Source organism: Cucurbita pepo, chromosome 15, assembly GCF_057944985.1.
Source record: "Cucurbita pepo subsp. pepo isolate OVF chromosome 15, ASM5794498v1, whole genome shotgun sequence".
Taxonomy (NCBI): Eukaryota; Viridiplantae; Streptophyta; class Magnoliopsida; order Cucurbitales; family Cucurbitaceae; genus Cucurbita; species Cucurbita pepo.
Window position 1 is genome coordinate 7,853,509 of NC_141812.1, and position 16,646 is coordinate 7,870,154.

The 16,646-nt window shown below is 36.2% G+C and overlaps 1 protein-coding gene and 2 non-coding genes across 5 annotated transcripts; all 3 read right to left on the reverse strand.

Annotated features, from left to right (window-relative positions):
* Nucleotides 1-641: 641 nt before the first annotated feature.
* Nucleotides 642-713, reverse strand: TRNAM-CAU (transfer RNA methionine (anticodon CAU)). The gene has a single exon. It is a non-coding gene; the product is annotated as a tRNA-Met (tRNA).
* Nucleotides 714-4,538: 3,825 nt separating this feature from the next.
* Nucleotides 4,539-4,610, reverse strand: TRNAM-CAU (transfer RNA methionine (anticodon CAU)). The gene has a single exon. It is a non-coding gene; the product is annotated as a tRNA-Met (tRNA).
* A 299-nt stretch (nucleotides 4,611-4,909) lies between these two features.
* LOC111811499 (uncharacterized) lies at nucleotides 4,910-14,145 on the reverse strand. Of its 3 annotated transcripts, none has more exons than XR_015411959.1 (3): nucleotides 12,390-14,145; nucleotides 8,754-9,053; nucleotides 4,910-5,302 (listed from the first exon to the last, which is right to left on the reverse strand). XR_015411959.1 is itself a non-coding variant. In XM_023698380.2 (2 exons), exons 1-2 carry the CDS (start codon nucleotides 13,943-13,945, stop codon nucleotides 5,299-5,301), a joined length of 1,560 nt encoding a protein of 519 aa, XP_023554148.2. In that variant the 5' UTR covers nucleotides 13,946-14,143; the 3' UTR covers nucleotides 4,910-5,298. The 3 variants fall into 3 exon arrangements, 1 of the variants encoding a protein (XP_023554148.2); XR_015411958.1 differs by having other exon boundaries at nucleotides 8,736-9,053; XM_023698380.2 differs by lacking the exon at nucleotides 8,754-9,053 and having other exon boundaries at nucleotides 12,390-14,143.
* Nucleotides 14,146-16,646: the final 2,501 nt, after the last annotated feature.

A 16,646-nucleotide genomic window follows, 5' to 3' on the forward strand; every position in this document is an offset into this window, starting at 1 on the left:
AAAATGGAATGAAATTAGAAAACTTGTAGAAAACTGAAAATTCATTTTCAGAAATGCAGGGGAGATGAATCCGCAGGAAAACACGTGTCGCCCAGAGAGAGAAAGAGTGCATCAAGCATAAGAGGGTCACATTTGGTTGAGACATTGTACTATTTTGTAGACAACTTCTGATAAAACTCAATATTTTAATTTATAAAATTAAAAAAAGAAACTAAAAATAATAAAAGAGTCGCCTTGGGTTTGAGTGGTTTTAGTCAGGCCGAAGTACCACTCTGACAAAACCATTAGTACGTTAAGTTTCTTAGTATAATTTATATATTTTTATTTGGGTCAATCAACTAAATAATACAAGGAAAAATAAAATTAAAATAGAAAATAGAAAATATAATTCAATAAAATCTGAATGTGTATTAAATTAGAAAATCCAATGGGCCCAAAACGGCCCAATTCGATTAATAACCAATCAAAAGAATTAAACCGTCATAATTGGGGAAAGAATAAAAACAAAAGGTCGGAAGCTGGAGATTCCCGAAGCCCAACGGATAAATCCAATGGGCCTAATGGGCCTAAACCCCTGAATCTGGCCCAATTGTCTAATACCCAAAAGAAAAAAACAAATCGGAAGCCTTTCTCCTTTTTATTATCAGAGCCAGGTTTCGATCCTGGGACCTGTGGGTTATGGGCCCACCACGCTTCCGCTGCGCCACTCTGATTTGTGGATTAACCAATGGTCTTACCATTATTGTTTTATAATTATCTCCTTTAAAAAAAAATTTATTAATATTCGGCTCGATATTTTAATAATTAAATTGAAAACTAAACTTTTATTCATTATATCAAACAAAAAAAAAATATTATTTGAGTGGGGAAAATTGTTTTAGGGCCTTACGAGAATTCCATGAACTCAAGAGTTGTGACAAATAGGAACGAATGAATTAAGCTCATAAGAATGATGAGTTACACAAATAAGACATGTATATTTTAGTGCCATGGATTCTAAGCATGCCATGAATATAGGATGTATTACCATTATGCATTACCTTAGGGTTAGCTCATGAAATTATGCCGAGATATGCTACCCTAAGGACATGAACAAAGCAATGCCCTAAATTTACCATAACCCCCAAAGAATGCTAGATAATTCTCTAATCATGCCTAAAGTGATCGGAGATCTTCCACCACGTTATGCTTCTTGAGACTCATATTTTCCTCTCCTACGTGGGATGTCCTGCACCATGTTTTTAGTAGGATGTCACATTTGAGCCTTATGTTTCCTTTTCCTAGATGAGATGTCCTAGCCATGTTTCTTGCTGGAAGTCACGTTCATGTTTTGCATCAATCATGTGACCTTCACGATTATTCATCGGGAGTAATCTAAGGCCACACTAGGCATAGCTACTACGTTGACTACATGCTATGACTCATGAAACAAGAAACCAAGATAAGTCTCCCGTTAGCACAAAGAGAATATATTACCTTAACTATGAACTAAGAACCCCTAAACATCTCACGATACAATACGATCATGATTCAGGCTATGTCGTTTGGAATACATGAAGCCTTGGATGTAGATTTCAGACTACATTGCTAGGAACATAAGAAGCCTTGGATGTAGGTTTCAAGTTGTATCACTGGAAATACATGAAGCCTTAGATACACGTTCAAACTACATTGCTCCAAATACTTGGAGCTTTAGACATAGGTTTTTCAAGTCCATGTCTTGTTTCTTAAATCCTAGGAAGAGAGTTATAGGGAAGAAACAAGAATAAAAACGCGAACTAAACACAAGAACAACAACTAAAGTATGAGAACTAGAACATTGGCTAAAACCCATAACTATGGTTCTTAGATTCGAACTAAGATTAAGAACTCAGACCGAAAACCAAGGTTTGATCATAACAAAAATTCAAAACTCAATAACAAACCCTATTTCTATGCTCAACAAAAGAGTTAATTACCCGTGTAGTTTCAAGTCCCTTCTTAGGACCCGTTTATAGAATCGTAGTGTCAATCCTAATTCATTTCTAAATTCAATACAATTATTCATTCTTAAAAAACTACTTAGGTAGTCTCAAGTCCACTTTAAAAACAATTTACAGAATAGTGGCCTCAGCTTTTCCCGTTCCTACGCTCAATAGGAGCACATACCTAAGCCATATACTTATGTTATCCAAGTCTTTTCGAAGGCAGAATTATAAAATTGCAGCTTCTACCTTGTCCCATTCCTATACTCAATAGGAATCCTCCTCGTCTTGTGCTAACGACGCATGTAGTCCGAAGTCTTTTTCCAAGACTAGTTTATGGATTCACGGTGTCTGTCAACCTTGGTCCAACCCTACATTTAATAGTAACTCGAGTGGCCTTTCTGGTGATATCGTTCGCACTGCTATTAAACATGTTAAAAATTTCTTAATTATTCTTAGATGTCGTGGAGGTTTACTAGGTTCTAAGGGGTGTCTAGGCGGTTTAGTCCTCATCTCGCATTTTCAGAACGTCTGGAGTTAGCTCCTCAGAGCTAATCTAATCTTTGGGTGCACCTAGGTCTAGACATCTAATCATTGCTCATGATTACAGGGAGTTTGGTCCATTGGAAGTTTGTGGTCTTAAGTCAACTTGAACCGCTCTAGTTCTTGAACCCTAATCTTAACGTGGTTCACTCGTGCATGCATTGTTAGGGAAATATTCCTATCGATCACCTAAAGAATGGAAAACGTAATCTATTTATTCATCCATGCTTATTATGGAGATATTCCTATTAATCACCTAAAGCATAGAAATCATAATATAAACATTCAAGCAAACTCAAAAGAGAGATAACATCTATCAACCACGCCGAGTATAGATCACAATATCTCATCCTCTATTCTCGCACGACTGAAAGCATAAAATTCGGCATGCATCACAAATTCTCATCCTAGTGACATTTCAATAATTTTTTATAACATACATAGAATCTCAGGTAAGAAATGCTCGCACACTAACACGTCTTAGTGATCCCTACAATTCGAGTGCCACTTATATTGGTGAAGCGTGTCTTCCTAAGAAAGCTTTTTCATTTGTTAAGGACTCCAAATTTTTTTAAAAATCTCTTGGTAGGTGATTCAAGTCATATACACGCTCCAAGGCATGCTTGCGATCGAGTCGGGTCGAGGTTTGGATCTAGGAAGACGAGTTTGCAGATCGTGTTATGCGCGAGTTATTAGGTTGAGTTAGGTTGACCTCTACTGACGTGATACATGTCGCTTGCCTCGCCGTACATGTCTCCCCTTAAGCTAGTCAACCCGTGTCTTTCTTCATTGCCGACATGTATCCCACTTGTTGCTTGACACGTGTCCTCTTCTCGTTTTAGATCTGCGTATTCGAATGCCTGTTTTTCCCTGTTTCTCGATTATTTTCTGTTTTCTTTAACTTTTTGTAGTTCTACTCAACATGAATCAACTTGCTTCCTTCACCAATGTGGTAGAGTTTTAATCCATATTTCTAGCAAAATTAAATTTTCCTAATTGGTTAACTATAAACAGAAATAAACTTGTCCAAAATAATGCTCAAAATCGTAAACATCACGATTCTACACGTTTGTCGGAACTCGAACTTCCAAATTGATTCAACTTAACTTCCTTTGTGAAAGTTGTAAGAGATCCTTCCACGAACAACATATCAAAATGTCAAAACCTAATTTCAAAAAAAATCAAAACCGAAAATGAAAACTTGAAATCTTACCTCTCATTTTTCCTCAATTTTTGATGGTTCTTGAGAAGAACATACGACCAAATTCCAACTCTATCTCGCCCGTGAGCAGCTTTGTTTTTCTCTTTTCTTTCTCTCCCTCAAACCCCAACTTCTCGACTTTTGTAAGAATTTTTCTTCTACATCATCTTGAATTTAAGCATTTAAGACCTTCAATAAAACCTCATAATTTAGAATTTGTAAGGAAAAAAATAAAAATTAATCATCGTCGAAGCTCGGGTCTTACAAGTACAACTCATGATATAAACCAACACATCTCAATCATATATTACATAAACTTCAAAGAAGTTCAAATCAAGTTTCATTAAAGTTGAACTCAAATGACAATTAATACGACATTTAGAAGAGTGAAGCTTCGTTACAACAACAACTTCAAGATACTTCAAATAAGGCTTCATTTACTCTTAGATAGTTACAAATGCTTGGTCGATAATTGTGTAACGCTCGAGCTCCGACGAAAATTAATTTTTTAATTTTATTTTAAAATTTCAACTTGTAGAATTTTATTGAGGGCTCCCTAGGCCAAATCTCAAGATGAATAAGAAAAAAAAAAGTTTCATGAATAAAGAAAATAAAATAATGAAAAAAATGGATCAAAGTCATCTTACTGGAAGTAGTTTGGTCATTTTTGCCCTTTTTCTTAAAAAAAAAAAAAATGAAATTAGAAAATCCAATGGGCCCAATGCACCCTAAATGGGGCCCAATTCGATTACTAACCGAACAAAAGAGTAAAACCGTCGAAATTGGAGAAAGAATTTTAAAAAACAAAAAGTCGGAAGCTTTTCTCTTAGTATCAGAGCCAGGTTTCGATCCTGGGACCTGTGGGTTATGGGCCCACCACGCTTCCGCTGCGCCACTCTGATTTGTTGAACATTAAATTCTTCCAAATATATTATTCCGTTTCAAACAAAATATTGCTTAAAGTTCACCCATAATATGCATAAAAAAGTTCAATTATTGACGATTCTATTTATTTTTGTATATCAATCTACATTTGTTGAACTGTATTTTGAAGAAAGTATTGGAATAATTCATTTAAAAGCGACTTTTCCCGTTTTCTTGCATGCAAAGATGAACTTTGAAACATGAGAAAATATGTCGAAGCAAAAACATGCCATAGAAAATATTTACACGAACGCAACTCAAGAGTTCTGTTTTGAACTTTGCTTAATGGAGTTTTATTCATAGACTAAATATGTCGAAGCAAAAACATGCCATAGAAAATATTTACACGAACGCAACTCAAGAGTTCTGTTTTGATCGAACTTGCCATTTGAAAGAATTTGGGAATTGCATTTATTTTCAACACAGTTGATACCAACCAAGACCAAATAAACTCAACCTTCATGACCAAATAAACTATCACAATATTTTACTTGCACCAACAACACCACCCATGTTTATAAACTCTTCAGGCACATAAATTGAGTTCCTTGTCAAAGAGTTGCAAATGGGAAAGGCAAGCCCCTCCTAGCCTTCATATTCACAATGTTTAAGAATATTTTTTCCCTTTCCCTTCCAGAAATGTTCTTGTGGCGACTGTTTCTTCATTTACCTGTTCATATGAGCAACACATAACTACATTGTAACAGCAACTGTAAATCAGAGATAACATTTTCGAACATTCTTCTCATCAAGACGTCCAAGAATGTCTAAACGCCTCAAAATAACTAAACATAAAAACCCAACGGAGGAAAGAACATCTGATCAAACAAAATAAAAATAATGGGACATCATGCATGTAGATTCAAGGTTTGAGTGAACCATAATCGAGAATATGCAACCAAATAGAGTTATAGAATAGAACCGCCAAGCTGGATGAAACTTGGATTTATCATCCCAAAAAGACTACTAGTAACTGCCACCATATACATCGCAATGCAAAAAAATTCTTTGTTCCCCAACCTAGACATTGAAAGAAGAATGATGCCAAATGAATTTATCGAATGGCTTGGCTTTATACGGTTTATAGAAGGGAAGAACATATCATTAACAATCGCCGATGTACAAAAGAAAAAAGGATGTTTAAACCATTGTCGTCTTTACCAATGTAACTTTGACAATCAAGTTGAGAACTATGATAAGAAGTGAGAGATGAACTCAACAAAGCTCAAGTATTAAGAAGGCATAATGCATATCTAGAATCGACGAATATGGTTGATTTCAATATGGAAACTGAGAACTGTTCCTTAAATAACACAAAAGAGGATATTATGTTGTGAAAGGTGAATCCTGGGTTCAGCCAAGCTGAGTGGTTGATGAAGGTATAGCGGTGTTACTATATCCCGAGTGGAGGGAACTACAACCCATTGCTTACTATGCTGAACAAGATGGTTGGATCAAAGGATTCAAAGTCGGTAAAGAGCCCAATGTCATCCCTATTACTCATCTACAGTTTGTCAATATCCCGAGTGGAGGGAACTACAACCCATTGCTTACTATGCTGAACAAGATGGTTGGATCAAAGGATTCAAAGTCGGTAAAGAGCCCAATGTCATCCCTATTACTCATCTACAGTTTGTCAATGGCGCTACTCTTTTCTCTACACACCTGATGTACACCTTGGTAACCTTTTCAACATTATTAAACGCTTTGAAGAAGCAACGAGCCTTAACATAAATTTGATGGACATCAGTATCAACTTGCAGTTGTCCCATCTTGCCAATAAATTAGTATCAACAAGCAGGAGGCTCATTGGTGTTAGGCTATTGCCTCCAAATATGGTTCCATCCACTTCGACCTTAAACTGGATTCCAAAACCATGCATTCTTCCTACAAGTCGTTAAAATGCACAAATAACTTGAAACAAATGCTTTATGCACATATTTCCTAGGTCGGTAACAATCACCGCACATCCTTTAGGAAGGATGTTTGGATAGGAGTCTCAAATCTTCAAAAACTCTTCCCTGGGCTTTATTACTTATCGACCAAGAAAGACGCACCTACTGCTGTATTTTGGGATCCTTCATCTCCGTAGAAATCTCATGAAGCCTGAAATTGAAGAACGCGCCACTTTATACACTATTTAATTGCCCCTTCATGATTCAACCTGTGAAGACTCTTGGCACTCGGCTTTGGAAAAGGATGGTTTTTTCGCATCGAAATCATTCTCAAGGGCTTTATCAACAGCCAATGTGTGCACGAAATCAGCTATATCTATAACAATATTTGGGTTGGTCGTTGTCCAAGAAAGGTGAAATTATTTATATGGGAGCTTAGCCACTCTTAGCATTAATACTTTTGTTAAGCTCCAATGCCGTCCTCAATGGCTATACTTATACCCCAGCTGCTGCCCTATATGCTATAGCAACAATGAAACATCATTTCACCTCTTCAGTAATTTCCTTTGCCGCCAAATTCAGGAATTTCTTACAAGGTGTTTCGCCCGAATGAATTAGTTGGTACTAGAATTGGTTGGAGCTTTCCTTACTAGAATAATAATCTTCTTTTTTGGGGCACCCTTTCAAAACGAACAAAAAGATGCTTTGGCTTACCCATGTTCGTGTTTTCTGTTGGAGTCTTTGGTCGGAACAAAACACTCGCATCTTCTTGGACAAGAATCGTGGCATTGCCTATTTATGATTCTACTTCTCTTTTAGCTTGCTCCCCTTTTGTATTATAACCTCAACACCCTTGCTAGGGAGGTGTTTTTTTTATAATTATTTCTCAATAGGAGCTTCTTTTGTATCCCATTTCATCATATCAATGAACGGTTATTGTTTCCTATTAACAAAAATAATTTTCATGTGGGGTTTCTCTCTAAAGCTAACCATCTTTATGTTCCACATTGCCAGTAAGAGAATTCATTCTCACTTCAAGTGAGGTAGCTTAGAGGAAATTTGGGAAGGATAAAACTTTGACTCTTATATAAGAAAACTTTTATTGGCAATAGGTCGAAAGAGATATAGGGTATGAGAATATATACACAATTGTCATGTTGTCAAGAGTTCTAAGAATTTCTAGTTTATGGCTTAGAATAGGTTAAAAATATTGATTACAGATACCAAAATAAAATAAATAAATAAACTACCAAAAATAAAACAAACACAGATCATCCATCCCAAAAACCAGAAATATAAAGAGCTTACTCCAAATTCCAACACTCAAAAGCCTTATAAAGAGCTTACTCCAAATTCCAACACTCAAAAGCCTTATAAAGAGCTTACTCCAAATTCCAACACTCAAAAGCCTACAAGAACAACAAAAAGAACCAAAGAAGTGCAGAAAAATGAACCATCCTTTCTTTGTAATTATTCATTTTATCAATGAAAATTATTATTTGATGAAAAGTTCAAAATTTTTAAGTCATTTATGCACACGTTGGTGAGAATTGGAAACCAATCCTCATCTTAGTTCTTCTTTTCATCCTCAAAAGAACTAATGGTAAATCTGGAGTTGTCAACTGAAGTTTGAGGTATCTTCTAAGACGTTATGCAGGAAAGAATACTCGTCAATGGGATCTCATCCAACCTCTTACTGAATTTTCTTATAATCAATCTACAAGCAAACTACACATTATGGTCCTAAAGTGGTTTATGTCCTTAGATTTAAAGACCTATCAGTACGCTGGACTTTGTTCTGCATTCTATTGCTCATATTATAGTGTTGAAGATGATAAATATGCCCAGAATTTCAAGATTAGAACGAGATGAGATAAGATATTTTTTAAAAAAAACAAGGGCAAGAAGGATGACAACAAGCATCAAAGACATTAAATTCAAAGAAAGTAATCTAATATGGATTCATCTTCAAAAGGAGAGGCATTGACAAAGACACTGCTTAATTTTCCAAGTCTCATAACATGTAAGCCTAACTAGACAATTAATATACCATTCAACGTTTTCAAAAGAGAGTTATGGGCAGTCTAGATTGATCAAGTTGCTTTTTCCATAGGAGAAATAGTGTGTTTTTCAGTTTTTACAAATATTTGGAACATCTATAGCCCTGTAAATTGTGGCTTTCAATTTTGTTTGGAGAAGTGTATTTACCAATTAGCTTGTTCAAACCTTTCAGATCTTTGTTCTTTAAGCCTTTTGGCAACCTGAGTGAAAGAGAATTCAAAGAAAATCCAAGAAATGAGCTTTTTCCTTCCACTTAGTATCTCCAGGATGAATTCATCATTAAGTGGTGAGTTAGTTCAACTCAAAGTTGTCCAACGAGTGTTTGGTGTTCTTTAAGATACTTAAGAGGAAGTACCAACTACATTTGGGATAAACTGCAAGGCAACCTCTTCAAGGCCTTAAAGGAGCATCTGATCTTGTCCCTACTTTAGTGTTATCAAAAGGGCTCATAGGCCAAAGGCTGACCTGAACCAAAGCAAAATGACAAATTGGTCAAAGCTTGATTATCAAGAAAACTTTAGATTTCTTTGGAATTAGGCACACAAAATGTTTCCTTAAGATATTTGCTGATCTACTTTTTCCAATTTAAAAAAAAAAAAAAAAAAAAAAAAAAAAAAAAAAAAAAAAAAAAAAAATTGGAGCAAAGATCACAGATCATTCTTTAGTTGCTCTCATGGAATAAACATTTAAAAAGAAAAGAAAAGTTGAAGTCAAAAAAGCCTGTCATGCTCTTGGTTAACTAATTTTTTTAATTCATGAGTGTCCAGGACAGTTTGTGCACACCTCGACTAATCTCACGAACACCTCACCTAACCCAACAACATGTTGGTGTCCAAGAAACTCGCAGGATAGTGAATCTTAGGTAGGTAGCCACCATGGATGGGACTTCTTCCCTCTATAAACCCATGACCCTTATTGAACACCCAATGCTAGCCAAGTTTGATTCCAAATTTCTTGCAACTCCTTTTTCCTAATATTGTGTAGTCTGCACCTGCTCCATGACCTAGACTTTGGAGACATCAAAGCTTTTCCATATTAAGCTCACTCAAAAATTCAAATATGTGACCTCTAGGTAGGTGTTACTCAGAGAACGAAGGCATTAGAGCTCTTTGGGGCCGTGATATTGATTATTTCATGTGGAGCAAGCCATTTTAGGAGTTTGGCATCATGTCGGCTATTCATAGGGGCAGTTTTTGGTGGCAGGCTGAGGTGTTTGCTATTTATGGGGCCTCTAGGGCGAGAGGAACAATAAAGTTCTTAGAGGGATCAAACATTCTCCTAGCGATCTTTGGTCCCTTATTAGATTTAATGCTTCTATGTAGGCTTTTACGAAGCTATTCTTTTATTTATTCTCAATGAAAGCATATTTATTCATCAAAAACAAAAAAGGAAAAAAAGTAATACCTTAACATTAGCTACTGTTCAGATTGATTTTACATGATTTCCATGATAGTTTGATGGGTGAACATACAAGAATTTTTGAAGAGTATCATCAAGCAACAAGGAAATTGTGCAACCTTCCAACAAGGTAAGTAGTTGGCTATATGACCTGTGACACTTTTTGCAGCCACCAACAACCCCAGTACTGAGCAGGGGAAGATATATTAATAAGTTTTATGGAAGGAACCCTACTGTCCAAGAGGTTGAAGGTGATTTTGGTGGTACTAGACTAGTAACGTATGCTCATTACATTGAACTAGCAGCAACTATTTACAATACAGATAGTACTCATCACGAATCATATATTGAACAAAATTTGAATTGAAAGAGGTGAAACATTAACAAAGTACTTCTACCCTAAGCAAACTCACTAAAATTTGTATGCAACTCTAGAGCTAGCTTAAATACAAATAAGTGATTACCTTTAACATCTAGAATTTTAAGAAAATAAATAAAAGATTTTTTTTTCAAAATAAAAATTAAAAAGAAAAGGAAAGAATGCAGAATGGAATGCACACAAGTTGGAGAAGATAACCGTACAGTCAACGGTTAGTTTCTCAACCTTGTTTTTAACGAATTTGAAGGTAGTCATTTTCACCCCTTCTATTCTTTTGAGCTAATTTAGGGAATATTGAGAAATTTTGGAGAAATTTGGAATATCCTCGAAGACCCAAAACAAGCTCAGGAATTCTACAATCAAGTAACCATATGGAGCAAGTTTCTAAGAAACACTTGCTGGAGTCGATTGGGATTGAGGACAATGTTTGAGTATTATGTTTAGGAGCCTAATTTGACCTAGTCTCATGATAATTGTGCTTAGATAATATGAATAGCTTACAACTTTCCTATTTACAGTTATATAGCTTTTGCATACATGATATGTGAACTCTGATAGATCATTAGGCTTTTATGCTTTCCAATATGTTGAGGTTGGATTATTATCACTTGATGAGCATGACGAGCATGTTGTATGACTTCATACGCTTATTATGCATGATTTAGGGTTTGGATAGCCCGTTATTGCCCAATTATGAGTTGGACTATTGCTATGTTGTCATAGAGTGCTAGTTATGGTTTCCATAGACCATGAGATACTGTTTCCTATATAGTCTTAGTACCTAGTCATGAGTTCCATAGCCTCCTTGGGTTGACCAAGTACCGTGTAGGGACGGATAGGGCGCAACCCGTATTCGTGAACTAACCAATAGAGGTTAGTGTTTACTTCTTACACATGGCTTAGTTATCACCTAAGGATTTCAAGAGTCATAAAGGGTATAATATTGAAGTACTAACGGTGGTGCCTAGTGGGGAGAGCTATGGTCTTTTTACTGTTCCATCCTAAGTGGTGTACTGTTCTAGCCTAAAAAGACGAAGTAATAGGTATTTACTGTTCCTAAGACAAGTAGTTTTATTGTTCTAACCTGAGGAGAGAACATGAGCAGGTAGTTTACATTTCCAGCCTGGAAATGCACAATGACAAGTAGTTTACTGATCTTAAGAACATGTAGATGTCTGATACCATTAGGAAGAATCCACCGATTAGAGCTCAATAGGTAGACATGCATGGAGTACGGTCATCGCTTTAGAGCAAAAGGGCTCCTCCAAACTTAAGAGTACGACCTAGGGCCTTTCCATGGGCCACAGAGACTTGAAGAAGGACCTAGACATACATGAAACCTAGAGCCAAGAGAAAACAGGAAACCCCTAGGTTGTGAACCTAAGAAGGATTGAATACTCCTTAAAGGAGGTATGCAGAGGGTTAGTTACACAATGACCTACAAAGTTTAGTAGAGACATTAAGCCACAGTTTGACTATCACTAGGCCTAGTTATGAGCACATAACCAAGTTTCCGTGTGTAGGATTAAGTCTGATAAGAGCCTAAAAGTAGGTTGTTTACGGAGTATTTTTATACTCATTCCATGTTTTTTTTTTTTTTTTCAGATGGAGTGAAGACCACTGTTGCAAGGGGTGCCCTTTAGATCAAGTCGTCTTTCTTCTTGTCATTTTATTATTATTTTAAATGCTACTTCTCAAAACTTGTGTATTTTTTTTAATAACTGTTTTGATTTGACTCCCAAGAAATTACCTTTAAACTACTTTTATGTTGATTTTGAATACATCTTTAAATTTTAAAGTCTTTGTGTCTCCCGTTTTACCAAAGAAAATTTTACCGCCCTTTTAACCCTTGATTGTACATGGCAACATGTGATTCAAGGTATCGAAAATCAGGTCATTACATTATCCATAGATTTTTCATTTAAATACTACCTCCAAAAGTTGTCAGTTCATACTATAGTGCATGCTAGACGGTATAAAGGAAACCTCAAATAATCAGCTGCAGAAAAAAGCATGATGCTTACCTGCCTCCTTGGTCACTGATTTCTTGAATAGCATGCACACCGAGGCTAGAAGCTTGCAGAGGAACAGCACAGCAGCCAAATGAGGCATTTGAAATAACTGGAAATTTCTCAGTACTAATTAGAATTGCTGCAGAGGAAGACGGAACACCCAAGCACATTCCATCAACAAGAATTTTAGGTTTGCAATCAGGCATTCTCTTCAGTCTTGATTTTCTCTTGCTATACTTCAACAGATAGCGTTTAGTTGTATCTCTCCTCTTATACTTGAAGAAATAGTGATAAGGCTTTGCAATGCATCTCTCATCCCTGGGTAGACTGTACTTATCTTCAGAGCATAACCTATCATGATTGCAACCGGCACTCATTAATTCAATTGACCTGCTCCTCAGATCTTCTTTAGGAGACAATTCCACATTCTCAGACTCAGTATCACACTTTACCGAGCAACCATTGCCCTTTGCCGGTACAGGATTGTTTCCCATGGACTCCAAACGATTGATTTCTAACGGTGCGACATGATCTTTAGCCGTGACCGAAGGCTCAGAAGCAGCATTGTCAGGAGAATTGCATAAACTGTTATTAATCAAAACTTGTGGGGTTTTAAAGAAATCAAACTCCTCACTACACAGTTCTCCTATTGATGTGTCCCCATCATCCACCACCCTTGTATTCTCAAAAGCCATGTAGTTCGAATTTGCCGAACAAAAATTCTTGGATAACCTTGGAGAACTATTCATAGCCCGGTGCAACTGAATCGCCAATTCGGCATCGTCAGCAGATTCCCCAGACTCTTTGGCAGCAGTTTCATCCCTTTGGGCAACCAAATTTAAGGCATCGCTAGCCAACTCAGAAGCCCTCCTAACCACAGCAGCCTTTTTCAGCGCATGTTCCCTACCTCTAACCGCAGCATCAACATTCTTATCCGCCAAACAATTTGCATCCTTCACTAATGAACTCAATGATTTGCAGTTTCCACTAGTGGAAACCTTAGAACTCCGCAAATCCGAAACATTGATATTCTTTCTCCTAATTTTCCTACTTCTCAAAACCGCCCTCGCTGTCACAATTGGTTTAGGAACCCAACAATCAATACACACAGAAAACTCAGAACCCGAAGAGGAGTACGACCAGGGAGCAACTCTACTATACAGGGAAAAACACTCCCGATGAACCCGACGGTTACACTCAGAGCAATTAAAAGAGTCCCCTCTCGAGTCAGCAAAACAGTAAGAACAAACCTGAGAAGATTCGACAAGAGAGAAACACTTCTTACAAAGAAGAACAATCCGCCACTCGCTGTAGAGAGAATTAAGCCTGGAACGACCGTCAACGGCGTCAACACGAAAGCCACAAGCATGACATTCCGAAAAATTAGGCAAATCCCGAGTTTTCTTAACCGGACAAGGGGCTGAGGGCTTGGCCTGTAGGGTTGGGTTGAGAGGAGCCGAAGAGGAAGAAGAAAGAGAAGGCGGCGGCGGCGGTAGTGGGGTTGGCGGCAATCGTCGTCTAACGAAGGTTTTGTGCTCTTTCTTGAGAATTTGAGTAGCGGAATCCATGGAGAAATGCGTAAGAAGTGAATTGCGAGGAATTCATGGACGTGGGATGAAATTGGGAATAGAGATTTAGGGTTTATAGCGACAAAAGAATTGTTGAAATTAGGTTTTTTGGATGTTGGATTAGAGAATGGAGAAGGGTTGGGGCCCTTTGCCCCTTGTGATGTCCGCGTCGAGTGTATTCTTTATAGCTGTGGGCATAAGAATCTTGGATTTAACCATTGTCCTTTCCTGCCTCTTCTTCCATGGATATATATATGTGTATATATATATATATATATCTTTCACAACGCACTTGGAATGGCCCTTATATTTGGGTGTCCCCCTTTCCCTTTCTATACTAATCTTCTTATAACATCCGAACTCATTTGTACACAAATCAAATTGGATCGGGTTCATTAAATTTGCGACCCGATTAGTCTGAATAGAGTTTACAATCTAACTTTTTATTCTCGAGTTGGGTTTGATTATCGTATTTTATTTTTATTATTATTATTATTATTATTATTAACTAAAGCCTCGTAAATCTCAAATATCAAACATTCACAAGTCACTAAGTTACAAACAATAAATATTTTTAATTGTTATAATAATTTTAAAAGTATAGTCGAGTTAGTTGAATTAACGGGATAAAAAAAATGTTAACTCTCAAACTGACCCAATTTTTTTTTTTTTTTATGATTTTAAATATTATATTCCTTAAATTCAATTTCATATATTAATTAAAAATATTTAAAATATTTATGTTTTCTTAATTCATCGTGTCAAAATCTCTTAAATAAGAGTATGTCTTTGTTAGAATCTCTTAATTAAGAGTATGTGTCTAAATCAATTGAAGTTGATTTGAAGTTAGATTAGTTTAAATGGGTTCAACCCAGTATAGATCGATTCAAAGCATTTTAATTCAATTCAATTCGGTTTTTGTCTTGCTTGGTCTAATTCGGTTTGTCTGATTCCAGCTTAGTTTAATGACTTTTTTTTAATCCAACTTCGGGTTTTTCCTGTTTTAGTTGTTTTAGTTCGATTCAATTGAGCTGAGTTTCTTTCTTGACATATGCTATTGTGATGATTAATTATGGATGACTAAGACATAACACTAAGTGACAAATGGTCGTGCCTCATAACCATGTACCATAATTTGAAATTATGAGACTACATGCATATTGTATGTCACAAGCATGAATACTTCCCAATATACTTTGTATGGATGCATACATCATGATATGATACGTGCTCGTTTTTTTCATTGGTTTTCGTTGGACTTCATGTATATCGTATGTCACGAGCATGTGTAATCAAAATTTTGAAGAAAAAAGTAAACTATATAGTAACAGTAAAGATGTAACGACTTGACTTTCTATACATGTACTAGTCAGAGAGGTTGTGTAATGTTAAAAGACATTTAAAGTAAAATCATGCTCGGAGTACCTCTATCTAAAGAAATTTTAAATACATGTAATTTAACTAAATAGTTAAGCAACAAACTAATGAATCAAAAACTTCCTACTTCCCGTGGTAACGGAGTGTTCCAACAAAATGACATCAACCCAAAATTTCCTACTTCCCGTGGTAACGGAGTGTTCCAACAAAATTCAAATAATTAAAATTAACTCAATTAGTGTCTTAAATAGAAAAGAAAAACATAAAGACTTTAAAGTTGCCCAATGATTAGCTTCTCCACCCTCTTCGTCACTCTCATGTCGATGTCTTGTCTTTGCTTGCAGCTCATTTTAAAATAGAGTGAGTATCAAAATACTCAATAAGACAACTCCCCTATTGGAGTGATCCTAGTGGTTGATTACCCGAAACACATAACGTATAATCTATCACCAAAAATCGTTTTCAACAATCACTCTTTAGTAACTATTGGTGACTGATTACTCGATAAACATAATGTGTAATGCTAACCACAAAAATAATCACCTCACATGACCTTTGGTAGCTGACTATCTAATACACAAGCATGTAACCATTTCCACATTCCATGCATTCATAAATCATATACGATCCCAAAACATATATTTTTCATGACCAACCAATAAAGCATGATAACAATCAACATATAACCATACAATAACATACCTATCTAACTGTAATTTAGAAAGTAAAACAATTTGAATTTCAATAAAAAGGTTCCTTACCTCGAGCACTTAACTACATAAGATACAACAAATCTGAAAATCAACCGTTCCTATTACAACAAATCTTGGTGTTTTAGTTACTACATTTATATTAGCAGTATGTTGCATCCAAAATTAAGATTGGAATAAAATAACAAGTTCGCAAAACTAACAGTTTACTCTTGAAACGATGATTTCAACAGTAATGGTGAGCCGCGTGCAATAATGACAAGGATGTCAATATCAATCACAACAGCTGGTCTTTGAGGGTGGCAACAAGACATAACTTCAAGCAATGCAACGCGAACGATGTGAGCAACAATCATTGGTGACTACATTTAACTATTGAAATGAAGATCTATTGAAAATTGAATGACTACATTTAACTATCAAGACTAAAAAGAACAAAATATGAAAATGTCTTACCACACTCATTTGAAAATGTCTCAAAATATATCTTAGAGGGAGGTATAGCATGGTGTCAGTTTTTCACCACTCCTGAACCCTGTGACTTAAGCGAGCTACCCTGTGGTACATGCATGTGTCACATTGAGGGTCGAGCGTTCTGAGACGAGTGTCTTGAG

What these genes read in the sequence shown, in the direction of transcription:
- LOC111811499 (XM_023698380.2), bottom strand. Translation starts at nt 13,945, where the DNA reads ATGGATTCCGCTACTCAAATTCTCAAGAAAGAGCACAAAACCTTCGTT.